General features: G+C 43.2%; 1 protein-coding gene and 1 pseudogene across 1 annotated transcript; one reads left to right on the plus strand and one right to left on the minus strand.

Moving 5' to 3' along the window:
* Positions 1-3,108: 3,108 nt before the first annotated feature.
* On the plus strand, positions 3,109-6,129 carry LOC149388527 (uncharacterized; annotated as a pseudogene).
* A 5,562-nt stretch (positions 6,130-11,691) lies between these two features.
* EMB1270 (Pentatricopeptide repeat (PPR) superfamily protein) lies at positions 11,692-17,547 on the minus strand. The gene is made up of 4 exons (XM_089623388.1): positions 13,856-17,547; positions 13,553-13,759; positions 12,751-12,841; positions 11,692-12,234 (listed from the first exon to the last, which is right to left on the minus strand). The coding sequence occupies exons 1-4, from the start codon at positions 17,494-17,496 to the stop codon at positions 11,707-11,709; spliced, it is 4,467 nt and encodes a 1,488-aa protein (XP_089479514.1). The 5' UTR covers positions 17,497-17,547; the 3' UTR covers positions 11,692-11,706.
* Between the last annotated feature and the right edge of the window lie 2,765 nt (positions 17,548-20,312).

Genomic DNA, 20,312 nt, shown 5'->3' on the forward strand with positions numbered 1-20,312 from the left:
ATATTACGTAATAGCATAACTTAAATATAGAAAAATAAAACTATAAAAATAAAAATTTGTAGATAATTAAACCACAGAGAATATCACGTAGAGGGCCCATGGTATCTGTTATTAGGGATTTTCTCTTGCCCGAAAAATATGAAAGCCTAACAAAAAAATCAAAGAAGCACATCAAGTCCATCCCAAGAAACAAGGTGGAAAACTCAAAGGCACGATCGAGTGGAAGCGGCTCCCAAAAAAAGGGCGACTTGCTCAGCGACCTGCCCAACAACCTACCAAAGAGAGGCAACATGCCCAAAAAGGGCGACTTGCCCAGCGACCTGCTCAGCAGCCTGCCAAAAAGAGGCAACCTGCCTAGCGGCTTGCCCAAAAAGAGAACTTGCCTAGCGACCTGCTCGCCAACTTGCCTGACGACCCGCTCAGCAGCTTGCCTAGCGACTTGCCTAGCAACTTGCCTAGCAACCTGCTCAGCTACTTGCCTAGCAACTTGCTCAGCAGCTTGTCTAGCGACTTGCCTAGCAACTTGCTCAGCAACTTGCCTAGCGACCTGCTCAGCTACTTGCCTGACGACCCGCTCAGCAGCTTGCCTAGCGACTTGTCTAGCAACTTGCTCAGCAACTTGCCTAGCAACCTGCTCAGCGACTTGCTCAACGGCTTGCCTAGCAACTTGTACAGCGACCTGCTCAGCGGCTTGCCTAGCGACTTGCTCAAGCGGCTTGCCCAGCAACCTGCTCAGCGACTTGCCTAACGACCTGCTTAGCGACTTGCCTAGCGACTTGCCCAGCAGCCTAAGGCGACTTGCTCAACGCAAGCAACCCGGATCCCGACCTCAAACAATAGAGAATGACCCCTAGTAGATGACGAATCTACCCCCACTCTCAAGACAACACTATAAATATCCTCATCTCCAACACTTGGAGGTAAGTTTTGCTCACACTTACAAAACCTCTGCTTCTCTCTCTAGAACTTTGAAGCAGGACACCTAGACTAATGTTGAGCGTCGGAGTGCCCGCCGGAGGAAACCCCTCCGCAGTCCTTTAGCTCACGTTTCTATTTTTTCTCAGGTGACGAGTCGTCGGAAATCCTTTTCCGGCACGACGGAGGTTCAGGTGTTGGGACAACTTCTCCGTTCGACCACCGCGCGGTGATAGGGTCCGGCCCTAGACCGAACCGCGGACCGGTTTTCGTGTTGATCCATTTTCAGGCATTAACAGTATCTTGAACAGTTAGCCATAAGGATTCTTGATATCTTTGATGTTAGGGTTCTTTTTGTTTTGTTTTTTTAAGGCAGCTTCGCTGCAGTGGGGATTGAACCCACGACCTCCACACAGGAGGTGGTGTGGAATTACCACTAGGCTATTCTAAGTACCACATGGTTCTTTTTGTTGGGAATCGTGAGATTTGCTTGTCGTTTTGTAATTCCAGTTCTTTCGAATTCATTATCTACCCGGAGAACCATTCGTCACCTCGCTAAAAAAAAATGTTCCGCCATGTTTCCATAGTGATGGAAAAAATACATCTAATCTCTCTTATTTCTTTTTACTTTTTTTTTATGAACTTTTTTTTTCTCAAGTGATTGAAGATGAATACTTTGTACACAAACTTGAGTTTGTAAATGCCTACGTAAATTTGAGATTGGCAGAACTAAAAGTTTAAACAAATGACATGATACGTATAATTATAAGAAGAATTTGAAATCATTTTAAAATTTCACTTGAGTTTGGTCTCATAAGTAATCATTTTTGCGTCGTTTTAAAAATCAACAAATTTAAAACTGAAGTAATAATGAGATTATCAATGGAACAGACGTTTGAATAATGAGTTCAAGAATTACGTTTCCTATAGGATGTTTGGGTTTGTAGGATAGAGAAACGAGTCGGAGGTTCTTAATGACGACTATGAAAGTTGCTTCTTAGTGCTTACCCTTGACTTATAGTTTTTTTTTTTAGTGTTTGATAATCACAAGATTTTACGTGCTGATTATCTAGTTTCAAAGTTTTTTTTTTATTTTATTTTTAGAAATAGAATATGTTATCATAAATTATAATGTTGTTTTCCGTTAAGATTACCTAGTTTCAAGGTTGAGTTACTTGAAGTTGAAGATATTGATTCCTACAAATTTCGCGTCCTTCTGATAGATTACATGCAAAGGTGAACCATTCATGTAGGACAATTGCACGAATATTCAGCAGAATATTATCAAGCAGTTAAATCAAGCAATAATTTCCCATGTGTCGGCAAATCTTTTCCCAGCGAAGATGCTACATCACTTGAATAATTCAGTTTAAGAATACAAAGCCCTCGATATTCTTCTCTTCCACTCTGAAACCATGGCTACTCTCGGCTTGTATTTATCGCTCCTTAGATATGTCTCGGCTTATGGAACTAGACACGGACCAAAATGTTTGTAAAGCAGACGAGTATTGTTGGCAACGATCAATATTTTTTTCCATCAGAAGGTTTCACGGCCGAGAAAAGGGAAGAATAAGTTCAATCGAACTTGACGCCGGTCTTCAACGTCGATGTCTAACATTGTGGCTTTATATTTTGATTATCTTTTTTCCATCAATCTTGTCCACCTATGTATGTTATGAAACCGGTAGCTTTCAATGTCTCTTCTCACTTATCTTGCCCGAAGCCCCTCGCAAGCAAGGATGGCTTTCATGAGATTTCTTTTTGTAGAGATTGTTGGTGATGATTTATTGTAGAAAAACAGCTCGTCTCACCTCGTCAGCTCGTCTCACCCCGTCAGCTCGTCTCACCATCAGTTCGTCCCTCAGTCCATAATTCATCTCAGCTCACTCCGAACTGATCTCACCATCTTGGAACCAGCTGGTTCCTTGGAACTCATCTCACTTTGGGAAAAGTGTTGCATTCATTGTTCATTCTATTTTCTATGTCTTGTTCTCCGTGTATATTTATTATTCTCTATTTCCTAGAAGTAGTTATTACGCACATTTATTACACTAATCATGTATCTAACCTAGTCTAATGTATCAACCATATCTATAAATAGGTGATACAATTCATATCAATACATAAGAAATATTTCAAAATCTCGGAACACTCTCTCTCTTCTCCGATTCTCTATTTCTTTATCTTTTCAACATGGTATCAGAGCCCAGAAAATCAATCACCATGAACACTACTTCGACCACCTTTCAGACCTCGCCCACTCAGTCTCAATCTGAATCCTTCTCCCAACATATCACGAGCCACAAACTCAATGGTCACAACTTCCTACAGTGGTCTCAATCCGTGCTCATGTTCATATCGGGACGAGGTAAAGATGACTACCTCACAGGCGTGGCCACATCTCCTGAGATCGAAGATCCAACCTTTAAGAGTTGGAAGGCAGAAAACAACATGGTGATGTCCTGGCTCATAAACTCTATGCATCCCAAAATCGGAGAAACCTTCCTCCTTTACTCAACGGCAGCAGAAATCTGGCAAGCAGCTAGAGAAATCTTCTCCAACTCTGAAGATGTGTCCGAGCTGTTTGAGACTGAGAACACTCTCCACGACCTACGTCAATGAGAGATGTCTGTTACTCAGTTCTTCAGCTCGCTCACGCATCTATGGCAGGAGATCGACCTCTACGAACATCACCAGTGGACCTGCTCCGAAGACTCAAAACTCTACCGCAAGATAGTGGAGACCAAACGTGTGTTTAAACTATTATCCGGGCTCAACCAAGACCTCGATGAGGTTAGAGGTCGGATACTCAGTACTAAACCAATACCATCTCTCCGTGAATCCTTCTCCGCGGTCAGACACGAGGAAAGCAGAAAGACACTCATGCTTGGAGTTAACCAATCTAGTTCAATTCCGGGCTCATCCTCAGATTCGTCCGCCCTCACCACGCATGGAGACGAAGCACTTGCAGCTCGTGTCTCAATAGAGAGACCTCGCAAACCTCGCCCCTACTGCGATCATTGCAGACGACCTGGACACCTCCGAGAAACCTGCTGGAAGCTGCATGGGAAACCACCGAGCTCGAAGTCAACCCGAGACACTAAGGATCCAAACTCAGCCGGAAACTTAGTATCCACCTCGTCCGCTGCCTCGGACTCCTCTCCCTTCAGCAACGACCAGCTCGTTATTCTCCAAAAGCTTATCCAACAAGTCCAACTCAGTGGAGAACACTCGGTCATTGGTTCTCTAGGTAACTCTCCTAGAGCCCTCCATGTAAGCTCAGAGAATCCCACAGCATGGATTGTCGACTCCGGTGCCTCTGATCACATGACTGGTAATCGAAGTCTATTCACAACTTACTCCGCTTGTAATAGAAGCATATTAGTCACCATCGCCAACGGAGCCAAGACTCAAGTCACTGGTATTGGCACCGTGGTCTTGACGAAGTCCATGAGGCTAGACTCGGTGTTCTTTGTTCCTCAACTACAGTGCAATCTCTTATCTGTGCATAAGTTCAACCAAGACTCTAAGTGTCGAACTATTTTTTATGAAAGTTCATGTGTGTTTCAGGAACATGTCACGGGGAGACAGATTGGTAATGCCGAGCTGAGTACCAGACTCTATATCATCAAGCCAGATCAGCCCGCCATGTGTCAGCTCGCCCAACATTCACCCCAGTACAAAGAGATCATGCTCAATCACCTAAGACTAGGGCATCCAAATTTCATGTATATCAAAAGAATGTTTCCTTATTTGTTTATCAATAAAAATATCAATTCCATTCAGTGTGACATGTGTGAGTTCGCCAAACATTCTCGAAGCTCGTATCACCCCACCTCGTACAAACCATCTCGTCCATTTGCCACAATTCACAGTGATATATGGGAGCCTTCAAAAGTTCCCAATATCACTGGAGTTCGATTGTTCATTCTCTTTGTTGACGACCACACTAGACTCAGTTGGATATACATGAAGAAACAAAAATCCGAAACATCCAATCTATTCAAAACCTTTCACAAAATGGTCCAAACACAGTTGGACACCTCCATTCAAATTGTCCACACCGACAACGCTCGAGATTACTTTAATTCTGAGCTCGGCGATTTCTTTAAAATATATGGCATAATTCACTCCAGCTCGTGCGTTCATACCCCGCAACAAAATGGGGTAGCCGAGCGGAAAAATCGACACATTCTCGAGGTCGCCCGAGCCATCATGTTCTCCTCAAACGTTCCATCTCATTTTTTGGGAGAAGCAGTCCTCACAGCCACATACCTCATAAACAGAATACCATCTCGGGTCCTTGGTTACAAAATCCCGGCCCGAGTCCTTCTAGAGACATACCCTCATTCTCGTCTCATCTCATCTCAACTCTTCCTGCGAAAGTATTCGGCTGTTCAGTCTTCACCCATTCTTATGACCACGGTAAACTGGAACCAGAATCGCTCAAGTGCATCTTCCTTGGCTATTTAACAACTCAGAAAGGCTACAAATGCTATGAACCCCAGTCACGAAAATTCATAGTCTCCACGGATGTATCTTTTCATGAGTTCAGCACTTACTTCGCCAATCCAGTTCGTCAGGGGGAGAATAATGAAAATGACTTCCCAAATTGGCTCATCATAAACCCAGAATTCACCTCGCCACTTAGTTCACCTAGTTCGCTCCTAAATCCGACCTCACCTGTTCAAGAAATTCCCAGCTCGCCCCACAGTCCGACCTCACCTGTTCAAGAAATTCCCAGCTCGCCCAGTCCGACTCTGATCCTCAGCTCGCAAGCCTCTGAACCCTCTCCATGCGAACTGAACATCACCCAGAGTCCGGTACAAGCTCGCGAACAAAATGTCTCTTCGAACCTGAACCACGACACTATTGAACAAGGTAACATCTCATCTCCAGACTTACCAATTGCAGTGAGAAAACCAGCTCGGTTGTGTGGTCAATACAGGATGGAGGATTACGTGTATTATGGGAACCTATCTACGGGCTACCAAGCCTATGTGGCGAAGTTAGATGAAGGTAAAGTGCCACAATCCATCGAGGAAGCCCTTCAAAGTCCTGAGTGACGAGATGCGAGTCATGCCGAGATCCAAGCACTCGAACAGAATGATACATGGGATATCGTCGAGCTACCACCAGGCAAGCGAACGGTTGGATATAGATGGCTCTTTACCATCAAACACAATCCAGATGGGACAGTGGAGAGATACATAGCCCGCCTTGTCGCGAAAGGGTACACTCAAGCATATGGCATTGATTATGTCACGACCCGTGAGCGACACCTCGCCCACGAGCCGCAACCGATCGACTCGAATATCATACATATTAAATAATAGATCATAATACTTTTATATATTAAAATAGTTTGCGAAAATTCGGGGAAATTTTTCGCTTTTATAACTTAGAGTCTTATAGCGACTCCTATACAAATATGTTCCGGAACGTTTTATCAGAAGATACTAACCCCCGATTGAGAAACCCCCCCCATAGCCCATAGGTTAAGGCAATACGCGCTCGGTCTCGGTCTTCAATCTCGTTTCCCGCTTACGAGTTTTTCCCTTATCTACATTATCAAGGGTCATAAAACTATGAGTCGATTGACTCAGTAAATTGGAGTCTATCTATAAAGTAAAACGACTAATGTCATGTGACGTACAAACAAACACATAAGAATGCAAAATGATTGCTAGATGTAGCTAGAACATAACATTAGAGCATGACTGAAGCGTGATATCACACTCTATCTACTCATTTGTCGTTCTGCAAGATCGTACATCTTCTTCTGCTACGATCTCCAAAACGACAATAAGCCAGCCTCGGACCTCGAGCAGCAGTCTTACGGCGGCTTGGGTGTTTTAAGATTGTCTGGGATTCACTATTGGTATCATCTTCATCTGATGTCGGCGCATGTGTGCCGCCTTGGCACGACAATGAGTTCACTCGAGGCGACTGCTCATTGTTGAATGGGTTCACTCTAGGCGACTGCCCATTACCATCGGGGTTCGCTCGTGGCGACTGCCCGTTATCGTTGGGTTCGCTCGAGGCGACTGCCCTTTACCATCGGGTTCATCGTGGCGACTGCCCGTTACCGTTGGGTTCTCCCCAGTTTTGAGTACTCATCGCCATACATACCACCTAGGTCTGCCACAAACACAAGTCGTTGACTTGTGGGTACCACCGACATGGGTTTAATTAAAGTTTGGGTACTCTACGGCTAGCAGCGTACACGTTAAACTTATATATAGAAGAGCGTAACGAGATAAACTCCAAAAGAAATTATTATTTCCCTTTGAAGCTCGTTTAGTGTTTTAAGTTGAAAGCTCGAAATGTGACTTTCGAACTCTCTACTCCCGATTGAATTCGAGAGTCTTATTGCTCTTCCGTCTTCTCGATTCTAACCTACTTCCTAGAGTTATAAGAGATGTCTAACTATACACAAAGCAAACGTGGCTGGTTCAAGTTAGCGTTTGAACCTGACGGGCGTACCTGAACTAAGTTTTCAAGCAAGAGTGGCCGAGGCCTTAATTTCCGAGTTTATTCATTTTAGGCTTTCACCTACTCTTGTTTACTAACAAGCAAATGCACAAACAAACAGGGTTATACCCTTGGTAAGTAAATGACTTATGTCTCCTCACTTACCTGGAAAAGATCGTCTGAAAACTTGTTGACTTCCGGAGTTTCCTTGCTTTTCACGCTTCCCGAGACTCTACACATCTTGAAGCGTTAACACGTCCTGAAGCGTCGAGAAACTAAAACCTGAAGTTGAAATCTCATTAGTCAATGATTCGGGAGAAGCTGACGAGCTTAAGGTTCGTTATCGGGATCAACTGCGAGTCGATTCAGGAGTTCGAGAATTTAATTCACTTATTTCTCGACTTTTCGAAATTTAAACTTATTCAAGACTCATGCAAGTTCGTACCAGAGAACGAGTACGAAATAAAATCATAATCATTATTTCACGAGTCTTAAATAAATTAAATGAATAATCCGAAAAATCATACAAACCGAGAATTCTGAATTAATTAACCAGAATTTAAATTCTCGAACATTCTTAAATAATTAATTAATAATCCCTGAATACAATCTCAAATCCAAAAATTAAAACTCGAGTCTAACGCTATAAAGCGATAAACGACTCACGAGTTAATCGAGCTTTATTTCGATAACTCTTTTAACTTGATATCTTCAAAAACCGGCCTTGTCGCTCTTGACTCGTCTGAATCCCGTCCGTCCGTCAAGATCTGTAATTCAAACCCGGAATCCGATAACGAGTCAATTCACGATTCCCAAAACATGACAAAATCTTGAAATCCCGATATCACGATTCAAACACGAACCCATAACCAATTCAATCGACTCAACACAAATCCAACTAACCGGAAACGTCCTAACATGAAAACGATCACAAAAATATCAACCGGAGGCTCAGAAAAACATTCCACAATCATATTAAATCAGCCAAAATGATAATAAAGCTCACGGCCAAGCAACCAGCCGACCAAACCAAACACACGGCTAAGATAGCAACTTCAATGAAAATTCGTCCAAAAATTCAACAAAATTCCAAACAGCCATTTCGATCAGAACCCAAGCTTTAGATAGGTTCATAATCGTCTCAATATCATCAAACAACCTCCAGAAATCACAAAAACCCAAAGAACAACTTCCATGAACCCTAGAACCTAATTTTCGACAAAAAAACTCACTCCAAAACATGAAATCCGAAAACAATCATCAAAGACAAGCTAAAATCACCAATAACCGAGTCCAATGAACACTCAAACACCACCAATTTCTCAAATTACTCAAGAGAATCAAAAATCCCAAATTCGAGCTACAAACCCTAGAATCATAAAATCCATTTCGGGTTTGATTGCTTACCCAAATTTTTTTGTGAATTGGGACTCCTCGGCGTGCTCTCTCTCTTCCTCGGCGTCTCTTTCTCGGGCGGTGGCCACGGCGAGCTCGCGGCGGAGTGCTTCCTCGACGTGAACGCGCGGCGACGTGGCTCGGTGGCGCGCAGAGAAGAGAGAGGAAGAATAAGAGATGGGGGTGAGTATGGTGATGCTGAAGCTCGGTATCAATGGAGACAATGGGCCGAATTTTTTTTTCTTTTGTCTGCAGGTCTTGCGCGCGTCCGGAGAAGAAGAAAAAAGAAAGGAAGGAAGAAGAAAAAAGAAGAGAAAGGAAAAGAGAGAGAGGATAGGTTAGGTGGCCGAAAATGATAGGGCAAGGGAGAAAATGTGAGCTACATGGCAGACTCCCCTTGAGCCACATGTACATAGGTGGCCCCTCATAACTTGGACACGTTTCTCACAAAACAACCTCTCACCATATTTTTCCTTTCAAACTCGTCCCTTATTTGTTGCACATAAGTCCTTTTAAAAATAAAATCTCACAATCCTGTCCTTAATTAATTAAAAATAATCTTGAAAAATAACCGAGGAAATTATTATTATTTCCCGTTATCCCGAATATATTTAAGGGATCACGGAATTTATTTTTACTCTTGAGATTTTTGAATCTCCGAGTATGTTCCGAATAATAATATTAAATTACTCGGATATTCTCATTCCGAAATTCTATCGACCTTAAATATTATCATTTTCCAATATATTTAAAATTTAAGGACGTCTCATATGCAACAAGAATTTGAATTAAAACTCGTCCATTTTATTCAAATTCACAAGTCGAGCGTTTACCAAAGTTTATACATTACAGATTATCAAGAGACGTTCGCTCCAGTTGCGAAGTTCAATACCATCAGAATCCTCCTTTCACTAGCAGCCAACTTAGATTGGTCTCTCATTCAGCTCGATGTGAAGAATGCGTTTCTAAATGGCGAACTAGAAGAGGAAGTCTACATGCAACTCCCACCGGGATTTGACAATGATCAAGGAGCCAACAAAGTCTGCAAACTCAATAAGTGTCTATACGGTCTAAAACAATCCCCACGAGCATGGTTCGGGAAATTCACCAATGTACTCAAGCGTTGCGGCTACGAGCAGAGTCAAGCCGATTCAACACTCTTCTCAAAGATCTCAACACAAGGCAAGCACACCATCCTGAGTGTGTATGTGGATGACATAGTCATCACCGGAGACGACCTAGAAGAGATCAAGAGACTGAAGCAAACTTTGTCATCTGAGTTCGAAGTCAAGGACCTCAGCAGCCTACGATACTTCCTCGGCATGGAGGTAGCTCGATCGGAAAAGGGCATCTCTGTTTCCCAGCGCAAGTACACTTTGGATCTCCTCAAAGAAACTGGCATGCTTGGCTGTAAACCAGTTGACACTCCGATGGATGCCAATGTGAAACTTCTAGCTCACACCACGGAGGCCGCCACCGACAAAGAAAGATTTCAGCAACTCGTAGGAAAACTCATCTACCTAACTCACACGAGACCGGATATTGGATTCGCAGTGAGTATGGTAAGTCGATTCATGAGTAATCCCTCGAAAACTCATATAGACGCAGTTATGAGGATTCTCCAATACCTCAAAGCTGCCCCAGGGACTGGTCTCTCCTTCAAGAAAAGACGAAGTCGTGGTGTCGAAGTGTTCACAGATGCGGACTGGGCCGGATATATTCCAGACAGACGATCAACATCAGGCATGTGCACATACGTCTGGGGAAATCTTGTTACCTGGCGAAGCAAGAAGCAGTCTGTTGTCTCAAGAAGTAGTGTTGAAGCCGAGCTCAGGTCTTTAGCAAGCGGAGTATGTGAAGGCATCTGGCTGAAGAGAGTTCTCGACGACCTCAAGATTATCATCGAAGGCCCAATCAAGCTTTTTTGCGATAATCAAGCTGCTCTCAGCATAGCTAAAAATCCAGTCCATCATGACAGAACGAAACATATCGAGATCGACCGACACTTCATCAGTGAAAAGATTGAAGCAAAAATTATTGATATGGAATACATTTCGTCAGGTCTTCAGCTCGCCGACATTCTCACCAAAGCCCTTCCTCGAGCAACCTTCTCCGAGCTATGTAGCAAGCTTGACCTCCTCAACATATACAGTCAAGCTTCAGGGGGAGTGTAGAAAAACAGCTCGTCTCACCTCGTCAGCTCGTCTCACCCCGTCAGCTCGTCTCACCATCAGTTCGTCCCTCAGTCCATAATCCATCTCAGCTCACTCCGAACTAATCTCACCATCTTAGAACCAGCTGGTTCCTTGGAACTCATCTCACTTTGGGAAAAGTGTTGCATTCATTGTTCATTCTATTTTCTATGTCTTGTTCTCTGTGTATATTTATTATTCTCTATTTCCTAGAAGTAGTTATTACGCACATTTATTACACTAATCATGTATCTAACCTGGTCTAATGTATCAATCATATCTATAAATAGGTGATACAATTCATATCAATACATAAGAAATATTTCAAAGTCTCGGAACACTCTTTCTTCTCCGATTTTCTCTTTCTTTATCTTTTCAACATTTATTATTAGCTTTTTGTCTTCAAGTGTTCTTATTGCTTCAACTTCAATGCGTCCTTTTTTAATTAAGGATATTAATGTCATCTGCAATATTATGGCTAAGATGTTGGTGTCACGGATGAAGCTCTCTAGATTGAGTCCTTCGTTTCACTGAATCAATCCACACTTGGTGGATAGATATTCATCCTAAGATCTTAGTATTCCCATAATATCCTAATCACACAGTTATTGTTAGTATTGTACATCTAAAATTCCCATGAACTTGCGCCAATAAAGGATTCGACCTATTTTTCTATTTCTTTAATTATCTACGAGCTGTCCACATTGGAATATTATTTAGCACAATTTACCTAATTCGCCGCTTTACGTCCTAACCCAGCCCCAGCAGAGTTCGAAAGCAGCGATTCCCTCGTACCATCGTTAACCTTCTTCCTCAACTTCTCCAACCTTTGCCGCTTTCCCTCGATGTCGGCCTCGATGACCTGGCCTCGTCTCTCGTTCGAAAGCATGGCGAGGCGGGAAAACTTCTTGGGCCTGAGGGCGGGCCCGAGCTTTTCGGTGATCTCTTTGAAAGCGGGGACGAGGCCGCGCCTCAGGAAGCAGCCATCGACGAGGCGCATCGAGTTGAGCTCGGGGAGCGAGCGGCTGTCTCTGAGCTCGAGGTCGAGGCAGAACGGCGAGTCCTTGAGCCACATCCTGAGGGAGTGAGCCTTGGCCACGAGGAGCCCGCTCCGTGTCTTGCAAGGCAAGAAAGGAGACCCCATTTCCCACAAGCATGCCTTCAGCGTCTTGTTCAACGATATGGAGTTGTACTCCGACGATCCCGTTATCAGTACCACTGACTTTGGGGATTCTGGGAACCCCTGCAACGACGCGTCCTGCACAAATATTGTGGAATTTTTTTTATTTAATGTTATTTTGGTATAAGCAGTATGCCCCGCGCGTTGTTGCGGAATAATTAATATGTTTTAGTCTTGAGGAAGAAATATATAGAGACATTTATAGAAATATTTAGGTTTGAAAAAAAATGTATTTAAAGTCTTTTGGAGACATTTTAATCTTTCTGATAAAAAAAAAAATCGGCACGAATGAACACTACTTGTGTTTAGGGTCCAATCTCTTATTTTTTTCTATTAAAAAAAACAGTGCGTAAATGAGGTTCTTCTCATTTATATATATAATATAATAAGTATAGCATTAGTGTGGGTCTAGAGTTGAAACGGAGGGATTGACCTACTTCTCGATTTTTAGGTCGAGATCATCAAGTTTAATATCAATAAAAGTTGTATTTGTGATCTTAATTATCTCGGATCCTATCACGCGGTACAACAGCATATAGCTAATCCAAGATTTTTGTTCGAAAGTACAGTTGAGTTCAGAGAAACCCGACTTGCCTGCATGTGATCAAGCCATAATGTAAGAGCAACGAGCGACGAGCCAGCGGACAACTTTCTGAAATCGGCACCCCAATCCTTATCAGCGACCCTGAAGTATAAGCAAACCAAGGAGTTAAATTTAACAGGCGGGAAAAAAAATCTAGTTTTATATTTTTAGCGTAAACTATTACTGGTAAGGGTTTGTTTGGAACTTGGAAAATAGAATGGACATGAAAATTGAATCTCTCTTATCTTCCTTGTGTAGTTTGGGGAAAATAAGAGGGAAAAAGAAAAAGGGAGAGAAAATGTATAGCTAAATAGGGGTTCCAGGTTCTATGGAAAATCGAGTGGAAAATGAATCCATCCAAATTTGTACATGACTTCATTTTCCCTCCTATTTTCATGACTTCCAAACACGGAAGAGAATTTTCATTTTCCCACCCATTTCATTTCCCTTCAAATTTCCGCTTTCCCTGGCATATTCCTGGTTCCAAAGCAAAGACCCTAAGAGCTCAATGAAAACCAAAGCGAAAGTATACACAACCAGTGAACTGATACAGTTGAGAATTATGGGTGTTCAAGACAAAATCAACCACTAGATCTAAACATTTCTACCCATAAATTACAATGCAATAGGACAGGCCAGTCTCTAAACAAATCAGATATTAAAGGTCTTTAAATTCTGGACAAGATGACGAGAGCCACAAGGTCCCAGAATCTCCTCCCAATCTATTATGTCTGTTGCATAGCAAAAGCCCTCACAGATAAGAAAATATATATATATGTATATATATTTAAATGGTCAAGAGCCTAGACCAACCTGAACACATCGCGCCGATAGATTCCTTTCTTGATTGCAAGCTGAAAAACCCACGAGGCAGTTGCCCTGAGTTCGAACGCCCACAAGAGATCCTCTAAAGCATTGACAAAGTTAAAGGCTGCATCGTCATCCACAGGACGTAATTTTTCGAGGCACTGATCTACATCCGAAATCAGCGATTTTGATTCAAATCTTTCCGTCAGAATCCTGAGAAACAAAAACGAGAAACAAAAATTACAAATACAGAAAAAATGTGTTTATACGGGAAACTCGTGTGCATTTCAAAAAAAGAGTACCTATTACCTTATCGGATGATCAAACCCGGTATTGCTTATAACAGTCAAGAGTTTAATTGCTTCTTTTGTTTCCAGAACCAAACTAGCTGCTCTGATAAAGCATGTCCATATTCTATGGTCCGCTTCCAAACCCTCGTTAATCATCTCATTGAGCTTTTCGATTGCTTTGTCATAATCTTTATTCTTTAGATAAGCATCGATGACGGAGCTGTACGGCAGTGTATCGAGATTCAAACCGGTGACTTTCAAATTTTCGAGAACGGTCTCCGCTTCTTGAGGTTGCCCAGAGCTTCCATACGAAATCATAAGCAAGTGCATCGTCGCAAAATTGGGCTCCATACCCGCTTCTTTCATCATACCCACGAGCATTTCTGCTTTCGATGGGTCCTTAGAGTTCCTGTAAACTTTAATCATGGTATGGTAAAACGAACGGTCCAATTTATGTCCGCTTGATCGTAGCATTTCAAAGAGATCCTCGGCTTGACCGAACATTTGCTGCTTACTGAAAGCTGAGATCAGGCTTTTATACGTATCCAATTTCGGCTCCAAGCCTTTGTTTCTCATTTCGTTCATCAGAGATAACCCTTCTTCTGGCCTACTGACTTTGCAGTACATTATTATCAAAGTGTTGTAAGTATACTCGTCAGGGCTGATTCCAGACTCTTGAATTGTTTGGTACACTTGGACGGTCTTTTTGAAATCTTCGATCGTCGAGTAGAGTCTCAAAACGGAGTTCCATATCGAGATATCGGGCTTGAATCCCCCGTCTTCCATCTCAGTAATCATGGCCTCGACGTCTCTCACTCGTCTCGCTTTACAAAACAGCCTAATCATAATTCTGTAGAGATTCATGGTGGGAAAATACCCCGCCGCCTTCATTCCGTTGTATATCTTCGTGACCTCGAACACGTTGCCGGCTCGAGCAAAGGCTTCGAGCATCAAGACGATCGACGTTTTGCTAATTTTGAACCCCATGTCCTGAAGCTCCTGGATCACGACGTAGAGCTCTTCCAATCTCCCGTCGTTGATCAACGCTTGCAATAAACCGTTCATGGAATCCACGGTCGGCGTCGGACCATCGCGCATCATCGTGTTGAAAATCGCTCTCGCCCGCTCGTAGCATCCACTTTCGGCGTAAGCGTTTATCAGAGCATTCCACACTTTCCGATCGACTTTTTCGTGCCTCTGTCTAAGACGTCCCACCAAGCTCTCCGGAACCTGCCACACCTTGGCTTTCCCATACGCCTCGATGACACAGACGTAGATAGGGACTACTTGGCCTTCGGCGAGTAAGCCTTTCTCATCCGCCTCGTCAAGGAGACAATGAGCTGTCTCGGGGAAACCCATTTTACAATACATGAGAACCATGGCCTCGTACAACGAATTGGAAGGCTCGACGCCGAAGAATCTCATGTCAGAGAAGACCTGGGACGCCTCGCCAAAGAGCTCGTTCTCTTTACAGCCTTGAATCAAGGCCTCGTACATGGTTGAGCTTCTGCTGAAAGAATGGAACCCTTTTGTCTCACCGTACTCCTTGAAACCTTCGTCGAATTGCCCCGCCTTGCACAGAATGACAACGAGCGCCTCGGCTATGAGCTGAGTGGATCCGGGCGCGTGTTCTCTCAAGAACTCGAGCAATTCACGAGCCTCGGAGTGTCTCCCCGATGAACTGTACGAGCTGAGAATAGACAACATGTTTTCCCGGTCAAGTTCGTACCCGTTCACGATGGCCTGCCTCAAGATTTTCGCTGCGTGATCATAACACTCGCCTTTGACGAGGATCGACGAAATGGCCTGCGGGTTCATCCCGCGAACCGAGTCCATATCTCTGATAACCTTCTCGAGAATCTCCGACCTCTCTTCCCTCCCGAGAACCCGAACCATCGCCTCGTACAAGCCGTTATCGGGCATGAAGCCATCGCGCAACATTTTCTGATACGTCGACGCCGCCTTCGCCACCTCATTCGACCTCAGATAGATATCCAACATAACCGAGTACGCCAGCTGGTCGGGTCTGATCCCGGACCGAACCATGCACCGAAAAGTCTCCTGTGCCCGGTCCCGCTTCCCCGCCTTGGCGTACCCGCATATCAAAGCGCTGTACGTGCGCAAAGTCGGTTTTACCCCCGCGTCCAACATCCCCGACATCACGCGCTCGGCCTCCTCCGTTCGGTTCGCCTTCCCCAACGAGTCGATCAACACCGTGTACGTCACTGCGTCAGGGCTTCGCCCGGATTTCTTCATGTCCCCGTAGACCTCGAACGCCAGGTCATGCTTTCCCTGCTTCCCGTACATGTGGATCAACGTGTTGTAAGTCATCTCGTCTTTTCCGAACCCTTTCTCGACCATCTCCTCGCAAACCTCCTTCGCTCTCTCCACGTTCCCTTCCCTCGCGAAGGCGTACACCAACGAGTTGTACGTCACCGCGTCCGCGCGAAACCCTCTGCTCTCCAACTCCTTGAAGAGCCTCTCGGCCTCGTTCGGGACGCCGCACCGCCCGAAAACCGAGATCATCGCGTTGTAAGTCCACAGATCGGGCTGACACCCGTTGGCCCTCATGTCCTCGTACACCTGCGTCGCCTGAGCCAAGTCCGAGGCCCTCGAGCACCCGCTCAGAAGGGTGTTGTACGTGATGACGTCGGGTCTGAGTCCCGAGGCTCTAACCTCGTCCAAAAGCTCGAGAGCCAAGCCCTCGCCGGAGACGGCCCCGAGGGATTTCATCCGTGCGTTGACGAGCGTGTTGAGGCTCACGAGGTCGGGCTCGCAGCCTCGCTGGCGCATCAGGTCGAGAATTTCTCGGACTTTCTCGAACCGGCCATTCCTCGCGTGGACGCCCATCGCGGCGTTGTAGACCTGGACGGTGTTTCCTACTTCGGGCTCGGCTCGGGAGAAGATCTCCAAGGCCAGCTCGTCTTGGTTGGCCTTGCCGAGCACGGAGACGATCGTCGCGAGCATCCTCGGGTTCGGGGAGAACCACCGGCGAAGGTTCAGCCACTCGTAGACCTCCAGGGCCCGCTGCCAGCTGTCGCGCCCGACCCACTTGACCACGAAGCATAAGTCCGTCGGGGTCATCTGGACCCTCCGATCGTCCAGCACGTCAGCCACGAACTCGCCGGAGCTCAGCCCCAAAATCCGGTCGGTCAAGTACTTCACTCTCTCCCTCCAGTCCTTCGCTCTCTTCAGAGCAAGCTTGTTCATTTTCTTCATCCTGGTCTTGCTCGGCCTGCTCAGACCTTGCTGAGACTCATCGTCCTCCAAAGACTCGCGGCTCTCGATATCGACCTCCTTGCGGGCCGGGTCGGGAGAGACAACTGCGAAACGGGCTTGGTCTGGCATCGGATTGTCATGGCCATGAACGCTATCGGAGGCCGGCTCGAAGAGCTTGAGCTTAGGCCATCTCACTGAAGGCGTGGCTCTACTGTAGGTAAAAGTTTTGGTCGTTTTTCTAGCATCGGCATTATCGGTTTCGTTTCTTAATTGGTCCGAAGTCGAGCTAGGGTTAGGGCTAATACTAGCCGTTGTTGTTGTTGAGAGGCCTGAATGATTGCAATTGAGAGAAGTGGTTTTGCGTACCTTGTTGGAGTGAGAATCCGAATGGAAAATAGGTATGGACGAAGAAGAAGCCGATAAAACAGCTGTGAATGCCATGGATTGACATGAATGTGTTGTCTGTATCAGCTTGCTCTGTTTCTGTGTCTCTTCTTCTTGTTCCTTTTTTTTTCTGATTGTGTTTCGTTTTAACCGAATTCAAGAAGCGTCTGTTGATATTCCACGTACGGCCATTTCATGGAGTGACGAAGATGAGGGAAAATGGAATACCAGATTATGGAGAAAAGGAAATTTTTTAGCCTCTTTGGGGATGGAAAAGAACTACAATTTCATAGAAGTGCCATTTCTGTTTGTAAGATTTTTATTTAGGAAAAATGGTATGAAATAGCCAATTCAAACTATGAATTTTGCAAAATAGTCATAGTTTCATTAGATATAGTAAAATAGCCAATTGAGAGCACTACGACTTTTAATCCTGTCTCGATTAATTTTAATCTAGCCTTCATAAAGCTTATATTTTGTTTTTATAGTTCATTGGGATTAAATTTAATCCAGTTTAGATTAATCTTACTTTGGCTAATTTATTTATGGTTGACAAACTATGGCTATTTTGCAAAAGCTTAAGTTTTATTTGGCTATATAGCCGCTTGAACCTTTTATTTATCGATTTATTTTGTAATTATAGACCACAATTGTAATCAGGTGCAGATATTTCTACATTTTAGTTTTGGTATTTTTCATTTCTTTCTTATTTGGGGATTTCAGTTTTATTGGAAATTATGAAGAAATTTTCTCTAATACCGACTTTAGTTTTAATTCCAGGACTACTGTCTAAATCAATTTAAATCCAAAAATGTTTGTTTCATGTTTTAATATTGTTCATTAACTAATTTGCTCATATTATTATTTGGACATTTTCGTTTTATCTTAATTCCTAGAACCTAGTTTCAAGCTTCTTTCGTCAGAGTATGTTCTTAGAGTTGTCTAAAGCTTATTAAACTCTTCCAAATTTAGTTCTAGTTCGTCAATAATTTCTAGGTCAGAAAAACTATCAAAGATAAAGTTATCTAAAATTAAAATTGATAGTTCTATTTTTTTTCGATAGTTAGCTTATATTTGAAATCCAAAACCATTCCTTTTTTATATTCTATACTTTTATTATACATCATTAGTTCTTAAGTCTCACTATGTCACTCGTTAATTACATATAAATCCATGATATAGACAACAAGGAGGAGGGTCTTATTATGTCCTCATTATTTTTCAGTACATGATATGATAAGGTGACCACAAATGACAAATTATGGTAGAAGAATTTTTTTCAATCTCTCTCTCTCTTATCTTTCATCATCGCTAATAATTGTACCTCATCTTAACGCCTTGTCTAGTATAATTTTTAAAGAGAAAATGGTGGCAATAATACCCAATGTTTAATCAAATCATGACTTAAATACCCAATCTTTTTATTCTTTGGCAAAAATACCTAACGTTACTTGATTGCCATCCGTTACTACTAAGTCCGTTACTAATAAAACGGAGATACACGTGTCCAGTATCTGATTAAATCTAACTATTTTGTTTCGAGAAAATGTGATAAAATAAATTTAATACCCTAAATATAATAGAGAAGGGTTTTATTCGAAATCCCCAAAATCAAAACATCACCCTAAATAAAAAACTCGAACCCTAAACCCCCAAAAAATTTCCAATTGCGCGTGACCTTCTTGTGTATTCGTCGTGTCTTCTTCTTCTTCTTCTTCTTCTTCTTCTTCTTCTTCTTCTTCTAATTTCTGAGATAGAAACTTTCAACGATGGAAGACGAGTCGTCGAGTTCGACCCGGAGGAGTGGTCGGAGTTATCGCGAAGGCTCAGTGCAGACGAACTCGGCTTCGGTTGGGATTTCTGAACGAAATTGCCACTGTGGCATTCCGTGGGTCCAAAGGACAGCGTGGACGGAGTTAAACCCAGGGAGGAGATTTCGAAATTGCTACAAGGTAAGGTGTTCGAAATTGCCACTGAAATGGAGCTTGATTTTTTTATCAACCCCAGCGTGGACGGCGTTCACTTTTTCTGTTGAGAATTGATTTATTTTTGCAGAGAAATGGAGCTTGCAGTTTTTTTGTGTGGATTGACCCTGAAATATGCAGGAGATCAAAGGAAGTGATCCCAGGACTCATCAGAAGAATCAGTGAAGAACGAAATGAGAACGAGAGATTACGAAATGAGAACGAGAGTTTACGAATTGAGAATGCGAGAATCAGAGGACTTAACCAAGAAGTGAATGAACTCGGAGACCTTAACAAGGATACTCGGAACTCAGAGAATCAGAGGAATTTCGGATGTTTCAGAGTGTTTTGGGTTATGGTTGTGGTCTGTATTTTGATGTACTGGTACTAGGTTATGGGTTATAGGTTATGGGTTATGTGTTATGGTTATGGTCTGTGTTTTAGAAGGCAATGCAAGTCTGTGTTATGGTTGTGGTCTATGTTTTAGAAGGCTATGCAATTCTGTGTTATGGTTATGTACATTTTCATATCTGTCATGGTTTAAATCGGACCTGTAAACCGTTTACATTTTCAGGCGATGACAAATCTGTGTGGTCGTAATATATTGCTAATGGTTAATGGTTATGTACATGTCTGTTTACATATTTGTGTGGCAAAGGCAATAAATAAGACATGTATATCAGTAAACATAGACTTGTAAATCAATAAATTGGACTGTATAAATCAGTGAGGAAAAGAGCTTCATTTTCAATATCTGAAAATCAGACTTTACATAATACCAAAAAGACATGTAAACATACCAAACATGTTCTAATTACATCATTTTCAGATCCTAAATACATCACTTTTAACCCAAAAAAAGACCTGTAAACATATCAATCGGGTTTTAATCCCAAAAAAGACATGTTA

The sequence above is a fragment of the Urtica dioica genome, chromosome 8 (assembly GCF_054948205.1).
Source record: "Urtica dioica subsp. dioica isolate 48M chromosome 8, U.dioica_male_clone48M_v1_H2, whole genome shotgun sequence".
Taxonomy (NCBI): domain Eukaryota; kingdom Viridiplantae; phylum Streptophyta; class Magnoliopsida; order Rosales; family Urticaceae; genus Urtica; species Urtica dioica.